Here is a 19,958-nt window from a genome sequence, read left to right as displayed (position 1 = left end):
GTTTAAGCAATTACTAAATTAGGAACTAGGTTTTATTCCTGCTAAAATATAAAGCTCACAACATAGAATTTGCTGGCATTTAGAAATTACAGCTTCCTGTAAGTGTAGCTAGCCACATATTTAAGTTTCTCTACATACATTATCCCATTAAAAAGATTTAAGTGCTGCAAAATGTATAACTTGCAATGAGGCAAAGGGTTGTAAGAAAAAGTAGAGATGTAAAAGTTCAGTAAAAATAACTTGCATCAATTGAGCAAAAAGTGATTTGAGACAGCAACCACGATTCATTTCATTGAAGAGACATTTTGTATCTTGGAGGCAGCTTCTTTTAATTCTTTTCTTGATAAGGGTATCCTGGTGTCTACTCTTATGTGGTCTTTTTTCCAGCTACATTTCAGAGGGGCATTTACTTGAAAACATTTAAAGGTTTTCATGTTACTGCTAAAACTCTGATCTTTGGCCTTCCTGTTTGATACAGGAACATCTTCCTACTTTCAGACCAATTTTAATTATAGCTGTGATTGACCACTTAAAGAAGAAAAGTTTCTTTTCAAATCTGTTACAGTTTCCCCCAAAATGTCACAGACAATTTCTTGAAGATGTTATTTTGTAAGTTTAAAGAAAAAACAAAAAAAAAGGAAGAAAAACAAGTGGAAGAAAGCTATTTTTTTATTTATGACCAACAGACCCAAGAGGTTTTTCCAGGCCTGTGAAACTTTAAATGAGAAATGGGATAGGATGACTGTAAAAGCAGCATTGTTCAATGCCACTGATTTTCTAGCGAGATGCTGCAACTAAAGCAAACCAGTGGTCCACTCTAAGGCAGATATCAGTTGTGAGATTGCTTATTTACTGTGATCAGTCAGAAGTATTAGCAGATGACTGTAGCAACACAAGAAAAAGCATAAAAGGCCCCAAGATGCTGCCAAGAGGCATAGGAAACTTGTTACTGAAACAGAAGAAATATTGTTATGATTGTCATGAATCTTATAATCAAATTTTTTCATTACAAATACAACAGACCTGACCTGTGTAAATTAGTTTTCTGACCCAAGTTATGAATTGACCTTCTGCATAGGCTTGACTTACCCCCAGCCCAAAGTTAAAGGTCTAATAGACCCTTATGTAATTGCAGGAGCAAAATGTGAGGCTTCATTGAATCCATATAAGATTCACAGATCCTGTTATTTTAAAAACTTAATTAACATCATATTCTAATAAGGTTTTGAGAAAGGAAAGGAAAATATGCAAGAGGGATAAGCAGATGGTCAATATTGATCGATATATTATCAAGTAGCTATGCTTAAATAGGCTGTCCAAAACACATTTCCTCTACAAAACCTCATTTCCTCTAAAAGGAAAACCATGTTTCTCATACAAAAGACCCCAAACCACTATACATTGCCACCTGTAAATTTCCATCTACAGAAACACTCAAACCACATACAACAAAACCTTTCTTAAATCCTTGTCGGGGTTTAAACAAAGTCAGCCATAAATCACACAGCTCGTTCACTCACTCCCCCCCTTCTTGCCCTCCCCCTACTCCTGGAGGGATGGAGAGGAGAATTGAAAAGAATGCAACTCCCACAGCTTGAGCTAAGAACAATTTAGTAACTAAGGTATAACACAAATCACTGCTGCTACCACCAATAATAACAATGGTAAAGGAAATAACAAGAGGAAAGAATACAACACCTCAGCACCAGCTGACCGATAAGTCACCCAACCGCACCCGACCGAGCACCGACCGATACCTCGTCCACCCCTGCAGTCTCTAGCCCTTCCGGGTCACACTCCATTACATCCCGGGCATGACGCGCTGTGGTATGGAATACCTCTTTGGCTAGTTTGGGTCAGGTGTCCTGTCTCTGCTTCCTCCCAGCTTCCCCTCCTCCCTGGCAGAGCATGAGGCTCAGAAAGTCCTTGGTGAGACTAAACATTTGATCAGTAACTAAAAACATCGGTGTTATCAGTGCTGTTCCCAGGCCGAAAGTCAAAAGCACAGCACTGCACCAGCTACCAAGACGGAGAAAAATGACTGCTACTGCTGAACCCAGGACAATCCTTTACTTGCATCTTGGTAATCTGCATACTTTATATGACGGAGCAAATAAAGATGCTGTTTTACACTGACTACTTCTTACCACTTTCACCAACGGCTGCCTTATGCGGAACAAGGCAGATCTAAGGTGATAGTGTTTAAAATATGCTACCTAATCAGCAATACAAAAGGATAACATTGCCATGTCAAGACAACTTCAGATAAACTCCCAAATGAACTCCTACAGCTATATCCTCCTTGTTCTTAGCCCTAAGAACAATCTCCAGTAAATAAAAGGAAAGATCAAAGAACATGAATTATTTTTAAACACAACCACAGAACTTATCTGTAGAGTCTGTCTCATTTTTATGTCCCAACATCATACTTTACATTGAGTCCAGACTGTGGATTAGGTTTAGATTTTTAAAGTATAACAGTAAAACCCAAACAAATAAAGAACAACGCTGGAAAGCTTTGAGTTGAATTTTAATTGATTAGTCTCTCAGCTTGACAAGTTGAATGAGCCTACACCTGGGGGAAATTGAGAGCACAAAAACAGGAGAAGAGTTTTCCTGTATTAATCCTCTACTCAGCTTCATGTAAGTTTCTCTGAGGAAACCATATGCCAAGGAAAGGTAGATTAAGAATGACAGGGCTATCTGCATCTTCAGCTCCATACACAGAAATTTCACCATCCCTGAGAATATTCTCATTTAATTTGCTTTCCTAGAGAACAGTGAGGTTCATGAGGGCCTAGTACGAGCAGATGTCTTGATAGGTAGCAAACCAGTTAATCACCACAGATCTGTGTCTGCAGCTTAAAGGAGGAACATTATGCCCACAGTGCAAAAGGAAAAAAAGTCAAGATTACACACTTGATTTTGCTTCCCATAAAGGAAAAACAAGCTAACAAACTTCAGACACTGATTCTTGCTCCATGCACTTGTCATCCAAACACACATTTCCTTCTTTCCCTCCTAACCAAACCAAAACCATTGAGCAACCAACTCCCTCAACCCCAGTGCTGCAGACACTGCCCATGGAATGTTACTATCTCTCAGCCCTTTTTGATGCATACTGGAAAGTTTCCCATTACCCTTCAAGTCCAAAACTAACAGGTCTTTCTGCCCTGGAATAAGCGTTAACTGCTATAGGGACAATACAGGGTTTCATCTTTTTGTCAGGAACATTTGATCTACCTTTTAAGTTACGTATTTTTAACATACCTTTAGAAAACCCAGCAAAACAAATACAAGTTATGCCAAGACTTACTTCATGTCTCACAGACAAAGATTCTGGAATAACCTTGAGAACAACTAATACCAAAAAGATTTTATTTTTTACATCTTTAAAGAGCCAGCCTCCTTCTTTTATTCACATAAAAGTATCAGTTTGTCACAACAGCTTTGTTTTTTCATTAAAAGTATAAATACCATGTAAATTGAGTATAAAGTGTAAGCCAAAAGACAGACAGTGCTGCATGAGAAAACTGAAGTCAATTAAATGCTGCCAAGAGGACAAAGTACAACTACCAGATGGCAGCACATTCAGTTCTTCGGCAAATCTAGCAAGTATTTCATGTGTTTAGCTTTCTTATTACATGCTCAGGATGTGCTTTAGACAGAGTAATTTATAAAACAAACTTTTTCCATCCATTACACTTTTGAGATGAAATATAATGAAAGACCAAGGACATCATACACTCAATCAAATTGCTTTTTGGAACTTTACTCCACCAAATCCATATATTCTTTCGAAATTTGGAGCATTCTAACTGGGTACATGCTTCCACCATGAGAACCACGTGGCCACACTATCTCATTTATTTTCTAGGCAGTAATAGCCCATTTTGGCAGCAACAGCAATCTTCTGCTGCTCTGTCTCCTCGGAAACTGTCCTCCAACATGGTTTAAATGTACACCTGCCACACGACAGGAGACAGTGCCCTGCAAAATACTGGTAATGCTGCTGTCAGAATATCCCATGTGCAACTTGTTTGGTGAAATCTTAATAAAGAAGAAAATAAAAAGGGGGGGGGGGGCGTGGGGAGGCAGGGATGGAAACGAGAGAGAAGATGGGAAGGGAAAAAGAGGGGCTCCAGAATGACTGTCCTTGTTGGCAAAATAAAGAAGGATACACATACCGACAGCTTCTGTCTCTCAGGCACTGAAAATACTGATTCTATGTAAAGGTTGCTCAGGAATCTAACAGTTTTCCAAGCTCAAATTCATTTTATGGGTTAAGGTTATTACTATATACTAGTAATATATATGTATACTATATATGTGTATATATATGTATACATATATACGTATGTGTATATATTTATTGTATATATATGTGTGTACGATATATGTATACTATATACAAATCTAAAAATAACAGTATAAAGCATTATAAAAATACAGATTTTTAAAAAAGGTGAAAACTAAAGCATTTTCACCTCTCTAAATCATTCATACATGTATTTAGACAGTCAAAAGCCATGCACCAACAGATCACCTATTCAACTCAGCATCCCAAGCTTTTGTAGAGGCATTCTAAAACACTGCCATATGCCTTAAAATGGAATTTCTACCATTCTGAATTGCAGGTGCTAGATGAGGTTATCTCATTGATATTTGCATGCCTTGGATACACAACCCCATTTTCTCTGCTCCATTTTAAAATGTTGGCCAAAAATGAGGAGTGTTCCAGAACTACTGGCTTTATGCAAGAAATCAACCCAAAAAATGACACTTATCTGCCCATCTCAGAGCCCATAATTTCCATGAAGGTCTATGAGCCAAATATTTTAACTGGTATCTTAGCACTGAAGGTTATTTCCAACAAATATAAATACCTTATTTTTATGAGGGAACTGGATGCTTTACTGTATGCAGAGTTCTTTTCAAGTGAAAATCTGAATGACTCCCCAGTCTCCAGACAAGAGTCCAATTAAAGAAACAACAAAAAAAAAAGTATAACAGTGACATATACTTTTCCTGTCTCATGAAGTTAAAAGACTGTCTCTGTAGTCTGAAATGAAAGACTGAATTATTTGACTTAGTATTTCTGTTAACTAAACAGGCTCAGTAAATTTTTCCAGTAATTTTCAAATTAGAATTAGGATTCTTCCAAGATGTGTTTCTTCACCCAATAAGCACTGGATAACTGCCCTTATCCTGACAAAGGGCTTTCATAGACCTTTAACTCACAAAGTAAAACACAGAAGCCCATCATCAGAAAGCCAGCAATAATCACTACAATCTGTGTTTGTCACATGTATCACTTCAACCATAGAGGGAAGTAATTTTGCTACCGTTAGTAAAGCATTTTGCAGCATTAGTAGAGGTGAATAAATCTGCTTACAACACATCTCAACAGGAAAAGTGAACTGGAAATGGTCTCCCTGTCCACTGTTTCCTCATATTGGAAAATGAAATTAACCCTCACAGATAAGTCTCTGCATCTTGCAACCACAACATTTGGTGTAGACAGCAGTTGTTGCTGATGGATGTTTTCAAGCACAGCAATATGCAACACTCTTCACTACTGTTACCCCATATCTTACAAGGCAACTTGAATTTGGTTCATTAGAAAATGGAAAGAATGGCATATGTAGCTTTGAAGTATTAAAACCTGTCACAACATAAAGATGAGTAATTTGTAAGAACCAAATACCTGCCAAAAGAGAGATTTAAACTGGCAACTGAATTGGATCACATTCAATATTACAACTAGATTTTTAGAGATGTGTTGTCTAGGTCATGTAGCTGCTACACAAACTAAAACCTATGAAACTGAACTACAAGGATATCTCAAAAGTACTGCAAGACTTACAATAATTGCAAAAGATAGAATATGTATACGCACATCATATAGCACATTTATACATACTAAGAATCATAGTGAGCTGAAAAATATGTCAAATACCTACACGTAACACAGGACCAAACATGCACATTGTTGGTATTGAGATTGGGTCCTTCCCTGCAAAGAAAGCACTCTGACTTCAAACACTAGTGAAAACACAGTGAGGAAGTACCTATTTTCCAGCCAAAACATCATCCAGCTACTCTTAATCACTAAGATAATGCAAGACATGTGGGAGATCCAGGAAAAAGAAGTTCTTTGGCACATCCTGCCTACTTAGACTTTTTGCACACAAAATACTGTGGGCCTTGACTGAACAAATACTCTGCAGACCCTGTCTGAGATAAAAGGGCTCCTGCTTGATTATGCACAGATATACAATATTAAATCAAAGAAAGGCTGCCTACCCATAACCAGAACCTTCAAGAGATGCAGCTGGTATGTGAATTCACATTGCAGGCATACACTGAACTGTCACTTGAGATGGAAGAACTTCTTTTCCTTTGCAGCATCCTCCACTGAGCAAGCAGACAAGGAACAAGAAGATACGAAGACTATTTAACTAAGAGGAGTCAGTTAATTTTTAACCTACCTACTAACCTCCCTTCCTTCCCATTCTCCATTTATATCTAAAAATCACATTATGGGTGAATTTCAGGAGTTATTTCTCCCCCTCTCAAATTACATGGTAGAAGGTCTCAAATCCCTCCATGCAAACTGTTCTACCAAATGCTGTATCAGCCTTTAAGGCCTCAAATACTGCACATCACCCATGGCGGTATGGACAGAGCTCCAAGAAGCAACACTCTAGTCACCAGAATACAGATGTTTTCCCAGCAGTGATAACAAAAATGCTTCAGCTCTCAGAATGTAGCCTAATCAGTTCAGGAAAATAGGAACTGATTATCTGAAAGCTGCCAGGGTATCTTTAAAGAGGTCAGAGCTCTGATTACAGGATGACCTACTTAGCCAATGCTATGATCAGCTGTTGGATCTATTATGGATCCATAAAAAAAAACCATCTGGAAGGTTACTCTGAGGACTAGTGTCTCAGAAACAGGAGATAGTTTGGACAGGGAATCTAAAAGGGTGAACTGCTTATCAAAGATCTGGAACTCATATCAAGTAATTAATGAGTCAACATCAAAATAATATAAAAGAAAAAAACATACCTCCCCAGTTCATGAAGTTATTTAAACTCCCAGTCCTTCAATCTAGAAGTCTTGACCTTTGCTGATGCAGCAGTTACTGCTACAAAACGAGCTGGGTAAGTGCAGATGAAGTCCACAGACTAGAATTTCCTATCCGTTCTCATGGCCACAGCCAGAAACTTCCACAGCAGCTTAGAATAGTTTAACAGCTTCACTAACAGCTACAAAGAGCTGAGTATCACCTGTCCTGGGTTCAGCAGTAGCAGTCATTTTTCTCCTTCTTAGTAGCTGGTGCAGTGCTGTGGTTTTGACTTTCGGCCTGGGAACAGCACTGATAACACCGATGTTTTTAGTTACTGCCCAAATGTTTAGTCTAGCCAAGGACTTTCTGAGTCCCATGCTCTGCCAGGGAGGAGGGGAAGACGGGAGGAAGCAGAGACAGGACACCTGACACAAACTGACTAAAGAGGTATTCCATACCACAGCACGTCGTGCCCGGGATGTAACTAGGAGTTACCCGGAAGGGCTGGCTCACTGCTCAATCGGGCTGCGTATCGATGGGTGGTATTGTATTCTCTTCCCTTGTTATTTCCCTTATCATTATTATTATTATTGGTGGTAGCAGCAGTGGTTTGTGTTATACCTTAGTTACTGGGCTGTTCTTATCTCAACCTGTGGGAGTTACATTCTTTCGATTCTCCTCCCTGTCCCTCTGGGAGTGGGGGCGGGTGGGGGAAGAAAGTGGGGGGAGTGAGTGAGAGGGCTGTGTGGTTCTGATTTACAGCCTGGGCTTAAATCACGACACACCTTACATGACAATTGTACCATCATATACATGGCAATGCAGAAACTTGCTTCAGGAGATCTTGGGAAGCCCATTGATCTCCCAAAGACCAAGGCTGCTGTTGAAACAATCTGTCATGGTATTGCTTCAGGAAGACTGGGATAGGCAACTTCTAAAATAGAGCGCATCTGTCCCTTAAGCTCAACATAGCTGAGGCTCCAGGAACCAGCCTGGATACGCTGCAGCAATAGGCAGTGTGGGTTAGTTCCAAGAAGTATATAGAATCATAGAATAGTTAGGGTTGGAAAAGACCTCAAGATCATCCAGTTCCAACCCCCCTGCCATAGGCAGGGACACCTCACACTAAACCATCCCACACAAGGCTTCATCCAACCTGGCCTTGAACACTGCCAGGGATGGAGCACTCACAACCCCCCTGGGCAACCCATTCCAGTGCCTCACCACCCTAACAGGAAAGAATTTCCTCCTTATAGCCAATCTAAATTTCCCCTGTTTAAGTTTTAACCCGTTACCCCTTGTCCTGTCACTACAGTCCCTAATGAAGAGTCCCTCCCCAGCATTCTTATAAGCCCCCTTCAGATACTGGAAGGCTGCTATGAGGTTTCCACGCAGCCTTCTCTTCTCCAGGCTGAACAGCCCCAACTTCCTCAGCCTGTCTTCATACGGGAGGTGCTCCAGTCCCCTGATCATCCTCGTGGCCTCCTCTGGACTTGTTCCAGCAGTTCCATGTCCTTTATATGTTGAGGACACCAGAACTGCACACAATGCTCCAGGGGAGGTCTCACAAGAGCAGAGTAGAGGGGCAGGATCACCTCTTTTGACCTGTTGGTCACGCACCTTTTGATGCAGCCCAGGATACGGTTGGCTTTCTGGGCTGCGAGCGCACACAGAAGCCGGCTCATGTTCATTTTCTCATCGACCAGCACCCCCAAGTCTTTCTCCGCAGGGCCGCTCTGAATCTCTTCTTTGCCCAATCTGTAGCTGTGCCTGGGATTGCTCCGACCCAGGTGTAGGACCTTGCACTTGTCATGGTTGAACTTCATGAGGTTGGCATCAGCCCACCTCACAAGCGTGTCAAGGTCCCTCTGGATGGCATCCCTTCCCTCCAACGTATCAACCGGACCACACAGCTTGGTGTCATCAGCAAACTTGCTGAGGGCGCACTCAATCCCACTGTCCATGTCAGCGACGAAGATGTTAAACAAGACCGGTCCCAACACTGATCCCTGAGGGACACCACTCGTTACCGGTCTCCAGCCGGACATCAAGCCATTGACCACAACTCTTTGCGTGCGGCCATCCAGCCAGTTCTTTATCCACCGAGTGGTCCATCCATGAAATTGATGTCTCTCCAATTTAGAGAGAAGGATGTCATGTGGGACAGTGTCAAACGCTTTGCACAAGTCCAGGTAGATGACATCAACTGCTTTACCCTTGTCCATCAGTTCCGTAGCCCCATCATAGAAGGCCAGCAAATTGGTCAGGCAGGATTTCCCCCTAGTGAAGCCATGCTGGCTGTCACCAAGCACCTTGTTGTTTTTCATGTGCCTTAGCATGTTGTCCAGGAGAATGTGCTCCAAGATTTTACCAGGCACAGAGGTGAGACTGACTGCTCTGTAATTCCCCGGGTCTTCCATTTTCCCCTTCTTGAAAATGGGGGTTATATTTCCCTTTTTCCAGTCGTCGGGAACTTCACCTGACTGCCATGATTTTTCAAATACGATGGCCAGTGGCTCAGCAACTTCATTCGCCAGCTCCTTCAGGACCCGCGGATGGATTCCATCAGGTCCCACGGACTTGTGCGCGTTCAGATTTTTAAGATATAAAACCAAAGCTGTTTAGACAAAATGTTTGTTTCTTTCCGCATGCAATATATGACAAACACTGGCACTGAAAGATTATGAAACTGCTTATGTCACGAGGGATGAAGACTACAGTTGAACCAGCAAGGTTATACCTTGATTAGTTGCTTATGGCAATGATGTAAGTGTTCAAGGACGTAAGAATCAGAGGGAAGTCAATGAGCTATCCATTGTGCAGGTAGTGAAGAAGACACTGCCAGTGGTATCAGTGGTGGAGGAGCTGAAACACTTCCAGCTTTGAGAGTGAGCTCAAGGCAAGTAATAAGACACACCACCAGAGATGACTTGTCAGCATTAAGGTGTGAACTTAGTTCATCTGGCAAGCTTCCATGGTATTTTTAAAGTAATGTTCAACCAAACATTTTAAACCAACATTCAACAGGAAACGGTGACTTTTCCAGGCATCTGGCTTTCCAAAAAAAGACTGGACACCTTTCCAGAAAGTATGCTTTAAATCAAGCAATTATTAGTCACAGTGCAGAACTGTTCCACAGCTCTTGCAGGCTCAGCCATTTTATGCTGGTGAGTTAGCATTCAGGCAGTCTAGTTTGGAGGTGAGCGCCGGCTGCAAAACCCAACCTTTCCCAAAATTTGGAGAAAATAAACCCCTGCTGCAAGGGTACTTCCAAATCAGTACTTGGAGAGCTCACAGTGCTAAAAGCCAGAAGCACTGGCAGGTCAGGATGTACAAACCATTTCAGGTCTCCAATTCCACTTTCCTGTCCCACTGTTCTTTTTAAGGAGTTGCTGGTATTTAATTGATTATGTTTCCACCTCTCAAGCATACCCATGTCAGCAGGTAAGCTGCTATCCAGCTTGTAAGTGTCTAAGAAAGGCCTCCTAATCTCCACAACCTTCATCTGGGGTTCAGAACCACCGTTTGCTAGGTCCTATTGTTGAAATGCATTAACCTCCAACACACGAAGAACCACACTAAGATTGAAATGCAGGATCCTTTTTTCCTTGGTATGTACCACTTTATATAATTATGATTCTAATATTAGTCCAATTTGTAACAGTAGACATTTAACCTTCTCACTTTCTAAAAGCCTTGCTATAAAAAAATGTTTTCAAGTTCATCAAATTAAAACAGCCCAAAATCACCCACTGTGACAATCCCTCGGTTTAAGAATAAAACTTGTGAGTCCTTGACTGATGAAAGAAATAAAAACTGAAGCTCTTTACCACCCTAGGAAAACAGGAAAGCAAGATGTTTCCTTACAAGCTGCTGCCTGATCATTTTGCTATGAACTCATAAACAAGTTATATTTTATACTTTCATGAATCCTTATATCATTATTTCATGGCAAGCACTCAAAATTGATTGTACCAAAACAGTTACTCTGTTAAAAAAAAGGGATTTTCTTTTTTTTTAACTTGCAATACATTGTGTTCTATTTCAAGCCCAGTTTTCCATCTATAACTTAGTCCTAGCTGTAGCAGAATAAAATTCCAGCTTTTATGACAGAAGACTTTTTTTGATCAATAGAAGTCAGCAGCAAAAGCGTTTGCGGTTTTTCTCTGGAAAGCATTTGTGGCCACAGACTCAAAGGAGGAAGAAAGGGAGGGGGATTAACTCTTCAATGAAGGTCAAAAACATAATTTAAAAGTGAACCAAGAAGAGCAGCTGTGTCTGTCAGCGCAATCAAGATTACCAGCTGGAGAATTTACCAGCAGTACGAAAACAATGCACACCAGATGTCAAGTGTTGCAACTGTGAGTAGGAAAACATCTCTGGGCACTGTCATGCTAGTACTCATTAGCAGACAGATTTGATATTTAGCATTTACTTATTAATTAGATAATACAGGAAGAAACAATGACATTTGAGCCTTCAGTGTAAGTCAAGGGCAGGTGCGCATGCTGGAATAATTTAACATTGTGCATTCTAGGAATCCTCCTTTCACTGGGAACAGAAGATAATGATTTTAAAGCTAACTAGTGAGTAGTAGAACATCTGCAGCTGAGCTTGCTTTAGTTCCACTCAGTCCAGTCTGTACTTTTACCTTGAGTTTGGTTTCTTTTCTAATAAACCTGAAATAAATATTAAGAAAAGAAGTGAAACCACATTCTATTCCATGGATAATTAACTGGAAAGAATTCTATGTAAGCCATGAAAGTGAGTACTTGACTAGCACCTCTACCAGCACTTCCTTCACCAGCTGCTTTTTATCTTCCTCTTCCTTCTGGAGCATTCTTTTCTTTTTTTTTCCTACACATTTTACTCCTAGAGAATGAACTCATCCATTCCCAAAGCTTTAACCAGCATGTTACACCATCCTTGCTGTTTGAAATATCTGATGTCAATTTCCTTCTTTTGTATGTTTTCTCATTATCTTGCTCATATCCTCCTTCATACTTACATCAAATGGGATACAGGAAAAAGGAAAAAAAGGAAAGAATTGAATTTTGTAGTCTGCTGATGACTAAACTTTCTCCTTCAGCAAATACATAAGGAGCCGTTTCTGAAGAAAGTCAACAAATCTAGGCCCTCACATCCCTCCCTTTTCCAGGCTTTAATATTCATCTTTCCATCAAAATGCTGGGTGTGTGTCTTGGGCTTATCTCCTGGTACAAATTTGCCTGCTGTCATCTTCTCCTTTAAGGCATGCAACTATTCCAGTAAATACCTTCACTTCCCCCACTACCTTAATCATACTGGGGAGCCGCCTTCTTATGCCCCCACTTTTAACAGCTCCTTTAACTAGCTCCGATTGTCCACTCTCAGTCTTGAACATTTACAGCTGTACATGCATAAATAGCTACAGAAATTATGATCCTGTTTCTGCTTGCAGCTTCTCCCATGTTCACCCTCATTGTCCAAACACCTCTCCAAAATGCTTTTGTTGCTACACTGCAATACAAGCCTTCTTCTCCCTTCAATGCTATGTGCCTAAGAAGAGGTGGCTCATCCCCTTGGTTAATCCCTACTCTTTCATCTTGACATTAAGGACTTGTCCGGGTCTCCATTGCTGAGCCCAATTTTGACATATTATTTCTCTCATTAAAAAAAATTAAAATTATTAGGCTCCAAGAGACTGTAAACATGGACATCAATATCCAAAATATTTATCAAAGAGGCTATTTTAGGAACCAGCTTCAAGTTTGATTTATATCCTCTCCATTTTACCTTGATGGTGCAATAGCTTTCTCTGAAGGAAGACATGCCCACAGAAAAATATCATTGCACCCTAAATAGCCAGTATCACTGAATCAAGCGGGATAAAGTTACTCTAATATAATTACTTGTTAGCAGACGAAACGGACATGTGTTTGTGGCACCTTTTTTTTTTGACATAACACGTATGTTAGCATAGGTTTGTTAACTGCTGCAATTAAAAAAAAGGAATTAGGAATGCCCAATCAATACATTTAACTGCTTATGCCACCATTACTTTTTCCATTCTCTTAAAGACAGAAATTTCTTATGTATTTCATTATTTCATATTCTCTTTAGCTTCTGCCCTCACTCTACTGTATTACAACCTATCCCTCATGGCTTACCTTAGCTTTGCCATCCTGCGCAGACATGTATCCTACACACATGCTCTCTGTTGTATGGCTCCACAGAAATTCCACTGTAAAGGAAGTCACAAAAAAAGCATTGGTTAAAACTATAAGGTTTAGGTTAACAAAACTGGAATTTTGAGAAACATATATAGCTTCAAACAGTTTGCGAAAGGACAAAAAATTAAGAAAAAAACCTACTTACCAGGTTAATTTTATCTCAAAAGAAACAGCTCTCAAATAAACAAGACTTTCCTGCACCATTTGCAGTCACACACTGCAGAACTAATACCCAGAATAAGAATGTTTCTTCAACAATATGAAGCCTCCAGGATGAGAAATACATCAACTACAACTACATTTAAAAGATGGGACTAACACTTAAAGCAGAGGCTCATTCCACCCATTAAGTAAAAGCAGACGTAATTTGCATTTGCTTGCCTTGAACACAGACAGGAGCACACTACAGGAGCATAAACGTAGGCAGTGCACAAGGATTCTGTAGAATTGTAGCACTATCAACAGAATAACCAGTAACAAGCATTTTTTCACAGAACTGAGCATAAATATATACACAACATGTAACTAACTACCAGTGTGTAAATGGAGGTTTGTGATTTAGCTGCACAAGTAGGACACATGAAAACATGTAGAACTAGTAAAAGTCTGCAAGATGAGAACTGAAGATAGAGAGCAGGCAGGCAAGACATCTGGTGGAAGAAAAATAATCCTGCGGAAAAAGCAGGAGAGATGACTGATGGAAGCAGAATAACATAGCACAATAAGCAAGGAAGATACCTGGCAAAATTAGTGCAAGACTTGGTCCCAACAGTATGTTAAATAACATCAAGACCATATGCAATCACCCACTTTCTTTGGGGAGAGGGTAAAGAGCACCAAAGTTAAGACAGGAAAGAAAGACGGAGAAGAAATGAGACCATTTTGATTTTGGCTTCCCTATCAAAGCACTCTCAGATCTGATCACCTTTGCTTATAGCACTAGCTACACACAATCTAGTACTCTATACTCAGAGATAATTTAGGATATAAAAACACAACCAAGTGTTGTGTTTGTAGTGATAATCATTAAGGAAACTAACCACTGCTAACATGAATTGTTAGTGCATGTTATTCCAGTCAGGTGTTGTTCTTAAGTTTGAAAGTGTCCCAGTTTATCAACTGCTTAAGCAGCCCATCACATTGATCTTTAACTCCCTGATATATCCATAAGCATCTTTATATATGCACACACACTCCTACTCAGCTGCAACACGAAATTCAGGCAATGAGCATATTATTCATATGTTAGGCTCCATCACTGGCGGTGTTCAAGGCCAGGTTGGACAGAGCCTTGGGTAACATGGTTTAGTGCGAGGTGTCCCTGCCCATGGCAGGGGGGTTGGAACTGGATGATCTTAAGGTCCTTTCCAACCCAAACCATTCTATGATTCTATGATTCCATCCAGTGGAACTTCATAAACGCTACACTGTATTCTTTCTGCTCTGTGTCACAGACAGCATTCTTTGTGCCCATTAAGTACATAATTTGAAGGGAGGAAAGACGAACAGTAGCTGATTAGAATTCAGGGTGTTTCATAGACTACTGTAAGAGGTTTAAAAAATTGCACTGAGGTATTAATTCTTCCTCTGGGTTACAGAAGCAGTCTTACATGAATTACACAAGATGCCATGAAAAGCTATTTCCACGTATTTCTTTACAAAGAGACTTTCACATACTGCAAAAAGCATCATTAGATGGTTTTAAAACTCTTATTCATTCCTATTCCTCACATTCCTTTAATATGGTTGATGAAGGTCACAACATGCTGAGTGTGCTTATCCTTTGAACCATTTATCCTTGCATAGCAATTAACCCAGAGCAGAAGATCAAAGTTTAGACAGTCCCAACAAGACTTGAAGATTCTGACAGATATGTAGATATCATCACAAAAGAAAAATGAACTTCACTCAAGTATGTGCTTTGCTCCCCCATAAATAGATGCATGACTGATATTGCCAAAGGTTAGTCAAAGCTTTCAGAGTGAAACATATTTAGTGCAATGTAGCTGTGGTCGATGAGGCAGACCTCTCCCTAACACCCTAAAGGTTCAACTGTCAGTGAAGACAATCTTATCTATTTTGAGAAGTTGGCCAAATACCCTCAAAATACTATTTCTCTGCCTTCTATAACTCTAGGCATATGCTTTTAACAACTGTTTCCTTCTAAATAGTATACCAAATGTGGCATGTTTTAGCATGAAACATGGTTACTGCTAACTATCACAAGTAGTGGAATTTCAAGGAAAATCCTAAATTATATACTTCTCTGAAGTCATTTCACATATTTTCAACCATTTCATAAATTACTTTCTTGCAATTTGTTTCATTACTTAAAAATAACCCACAAAACATCCCTGCAACAAAGACATGAGATTTCATTATTCTACACGCCATGTTCTTCACTGTTACACAACTTATTGTAAGTCCAAACACCACAAATACAGCATATGTTTAATTATATGTTAACTCAGCATGCACTATAAGGCAGGAAATTTCTGTGGTATAGAAAAAAAAATCTTTAGAATAAGCTGTCCTATATGAATCCTGTTTCAGTGGAAAGTAAACCAAAGACCAATGGACAAAGAGTCTTTATTTATGTTGTACATCAGGACTTTCTTAATTTTTGAGGAAAAAATATCAAAACTTCCTCAATAGGAACATGTTTTCTTACATGAATAACAAACATTAAGTGAGTACAAATAATTCTCTCACTTCCAAACATCAGAAATTGAAGCTTAAGTTGATCTTGTTTGTTCTTATTCAATCAAGCTTGTATTTCGGTTATTTAACTCTTGTTTAGGGATAGAATTTATATTGTAGGATGCTTTCCCACTAGATTAATGTCACAATAATTCCATTCTTCAACCTGAAAACTGTAAATTCAATTTACAACATTCTCTGTTTGTTCAGAAACCCATGCCCTGATTCTGGAGTCTGGATTAGACAGTTTTGGCTTTCAAATAGTTGAAAGATGATTGACAATGTTTCCTTGATAGTCTACTTCTTCATAAAGACAAGCTATATAAGTAATAAATTCAAAAAAATGTAACATACAAAAGCTATTCCTAAAACCTTTCCCATCCAAAGCCTTCCAAAATTCCTGTGTTGTCCATCAGGATAATCTCGGACCCATCAAAACTGTAAGGCCTCACCTCTCAAATCTCTGGTTCTTTGAAAGCAAAATATGTAAATGAAACTCTTTTGGGTAACATGAGATGTTGACCAAACACTTAAGCAACACATAAATTTCAACTGTTAGGTAGAGAAACATGAATGTTATTAACTGGATTGAGCTAAATTACTTATTAGAGTAAACGACTGGAAAGCAGGAATACAATCGGGCTTAAGCTGACCAACACTAAGTAGTTTATGATATTTAAAGATTCTTGTAATGCAAACCAGCAAGGTGTAATATGAACAAAGACCTGAAATATAACATACACCTCATCCTGTACAACTGTAATAACTTGACCCTAACATCCTGGAAGTCACTGAACGGACAGCCATAAATACTGGATTATGAAGACTATATCCACCAGCCCACCTTTAGCACACACTCTGCTACTCCAAGCTGGCTGTAAGCAGGCTAACATTGGTGACAAAATACTAGGATATAGTGGGACTAAAGTAGTACTAAATTAAAACAAACGTGAGGTGTCATTCTAAATAATAGCCTGTAAATTAAAAAGAAATTATGCAATTTAAGAATTACCAGGTAAGACGCTATAACCATGCCTTAATACAAAAAGTTAAGGCAGGTGATCAAACTTGTCATCTCAGATCTTAAAAGACATGAAAGCTACTTTCAATCTGTAATTCAGACTAGGAATTTATGATGACAGTAGTTCATGAAACACTTGGGGAAACAATCATAAAGCAGATGATTATACAAAGGAATCTTTAATACTCATAGCATAACATATATTAGACAGGTCCATGTGACCCACTATATAAGCACGACAAGACACATATGCCCACATCTGAGGAGCACCACACAAAAGGAGATGGTACAAGTGTCATGCTGAAGTAATTCATATGCCCCCAGTCCCAAATCCCTGCCTTCAAAGAGGAACATGGGCCTTACTGTCTCAGGGTTGTATTTCCACCAATGTCTGCTAGTGGTCTACAGCCTTTGGTTTCCTAGCTGCTTCTCTAAGATAAACCACATGATGGTTTCCTGTAATACACTTGCTCTGCTGTAAGCAGCGAGCCATATGAGGATCTCATTTCTAGGACATAAACAGGGCTGAAGAGCTGCACAGCTCAGAGCCTTTTTAACCAGTCAGCTACTGATGGAGGTGAAATAGGAGGTGAAGTAGTTTTCTGCTGATCTCAATATAAACAGCAAGTATTCCTGTAGTCTGCATATGCAAACAGGAACTGTGCCTTAATTTGAACAGATTTTTCTGGGCGTAACAAAAAGTTTTTAGCCACAAAACAACTTCCCCTCCACATTTTAAATGTATCCTCCAAATTTTCACATTTTGTCCTGCAATAAGGAGGAACAAATAACTTTTTAGATAGCATGTTTAGCATATAAACCACTGAGAAGCAGTAAACAGTCATGCATTCCCCCCAAGTAAAAATGCAATGGTTTTCCTCTGAGGAACATACCCTGCCTCGCCACAGGCAGCCATTATTTCTCTGTCATGGTTTTAGAAGGATCCCACACAACCCTCTGAATCACAGCTCTGCTCAGAAATAATGAGTCAGAAAGAATGCTCTTTTCCACAGTTTTAGAGAACAAACAAAGCAAATACTATTTCACTTTCTAGTTTTATTATCTCAAACAATTTCAATTGTGTGTGTTTTCTCTGTGGCTTCTGAACAATGATAAACATGCACAGACAGTTCTTATTTCATCTTTCACTCTGATTTAGCACCTAGCTCAAGCTAAAAATGAGTAAGAATTCCTTACCTAGTAAAGTTGGCTTTTCCTGTGATGATTCAGGCTCTGCTGAACACCTGCATGACCGAAGAACTATCACACCTCCAAGTACACCATCTTCATTGGCAAGAAAAGGTGAACCTAGGTAAAAATTGTTGGGAGAATTATATGGAATAGGAATAGAGGGGTTTTTGCTTGGTTGGTTTTTAATTGATTTTCCTGTCTTTCCTCTTTAATCTTGTCACCAAGGGTTGAAAAGACTGTCAAGTCAACCAATGCTTGTACAAAAGCATCAGCTTTATTTTTTCTAGAGTTTCTAATGAGTAGCTTTCTAAATAGACATCTACTGATTTACTAGTAATCACAAAAAGGAAAAGATCTACATAGAATAAAATAAACATACTGGAAATTACATTTGTGAATGCAAAACCATTTGTTCATGGATTGGTGAAGGTATAATAATGAAAAAATGGAGTGTCAAGTTGAAAAAACATCATGACTCATTTTGTTCTTGCTGTACCATAACTAATATAATAATGGTTGCATATGAAAACAATCAAGAAATTTTGGGTCACTTTTACAGTTTATTCATTTTCCCAATTTAAATCACTTTGTACAGAGACATCATCAAACTGCTACAGACCGCCTTCCTTGCTGTTTTATGAATATTAGCAGAAAAGCCAAAAGACATCCTCCTTTTTACAGTGGCTCTTCTGTTGTTAATTTAAGACATAGGATACAAAATGTCTTCTATCAGAAGCTGGAAAATATTTAAAGTTAGTTGAATGAAATCTAAGTACTCTGTTTTCTGGCTTGTAATTTGAAAAGAGGCTCCTATAGTTTTAAATGTGGAAACAATGGTATGATTTTTATACAACATAAAACGTCTTCAGCCACAAAACTAACCAAGTTCTTACACTCCAGCCCAAGGAGACTCCAGTCACACATTTGCAATACACTGTGATTTAAAGCTGAATGTACCACTGCAACAGGCATTTCATGTGTTTCTTTTTAATGATTTTCTTTGAAATACATTAGCATATTATGTCTAGTATTATGGACACTGTAAAAGACTGGCTGTCCACAAGAACTTTGGAGCAGACCAGCCTCCTTCAACCTGCCCACAGCTATTTGTATGATTAAAATTACTTCTTTCATGCAATAACAACAAAACAATAAGAACCAACTTGAAGCTTCTCTTGATGTAAGAGCAGCCATATTTAGAAGTGATACAAGGTGGTCATTACAACAGAAGCCCACATTGTAGGAAAATAATGTGTGGTATGCTCAATAAACAGTAATATCTTATTTGATCTAATAAAAACAGATAGTATCTTTAAAGCAGCACTTGCTTTGTACAAGAACTCTACTAGGTACCAATTACACCTACTCTATTCCACACTGACTGTGGCCAAATCCCTGCGAACGAAATTCAGCCAAGCATAACATAACAGATAATAAAACAGGAAAATACGTTTGGTTAAAAGAGAAATGCAAGTCTTGGGAAGCTGCAAAGAGCTTTACCACCCAAATCAAAATCCTTTAGTCCAAGATGCTAAGTATCTCTCATACTTTCACTGCATCAACCAAGTGCTGGCTACGTATCTGATATGATTTCTGCAATCGAATGAAAATAAGTGGTTTTCTTCAGGGGGGACATGCATCCTTTAATCTTTACTTCAGAAACTCAGGTACTTCAAAGACAATGTCTTCACCTGAACTTGGTCTGCAGACTTATACTTGGTTGCATTATTTCTTTAGGCTATAAGCCATTATGTGATGAAAG

The 19,958-nt window shown here is 39.2% G+C and overlaps 1 protein-coding gene across 1 annotated transcript in view; it reads right to left on the bottom strand.

Moving 5' to 3' along the window:
* Positions 1-19,958, bottom strand: part of TASP1 (taspase 1) — an 88,760-nt gene that overhangs the window by 3,281 nt on the left and 65,521 nt on the right. The window contains 2 exon segments of the mRNA XM_065682312.1: positions 13,222-13,295; positions 18,203-18,313. Of these exon segments, the coding sequence (XP_065538384.1) occupies positions 13,222-13,295; positions 18,203-18,313 (185 nt within the window).

Source organism: Lathamus discolor, chromosome 5 (assembly GCF_037157495.1).
Source record: "Lathamus discolor isolate bLatDis1 chromosome 5, bLatDis1.hap1, whole genome shotgun sequence".
Lineage (NCBI taxonomy): Eukaryota > Metazoa > Chordata > Aves > Psittaciformes > Psittacidae > Lathamus > Lathamus discolor.
Note: the sequence above shows the minus strand (reverse complement) of the source record. Positions and strands in the feature narration are given on the sequence as shown.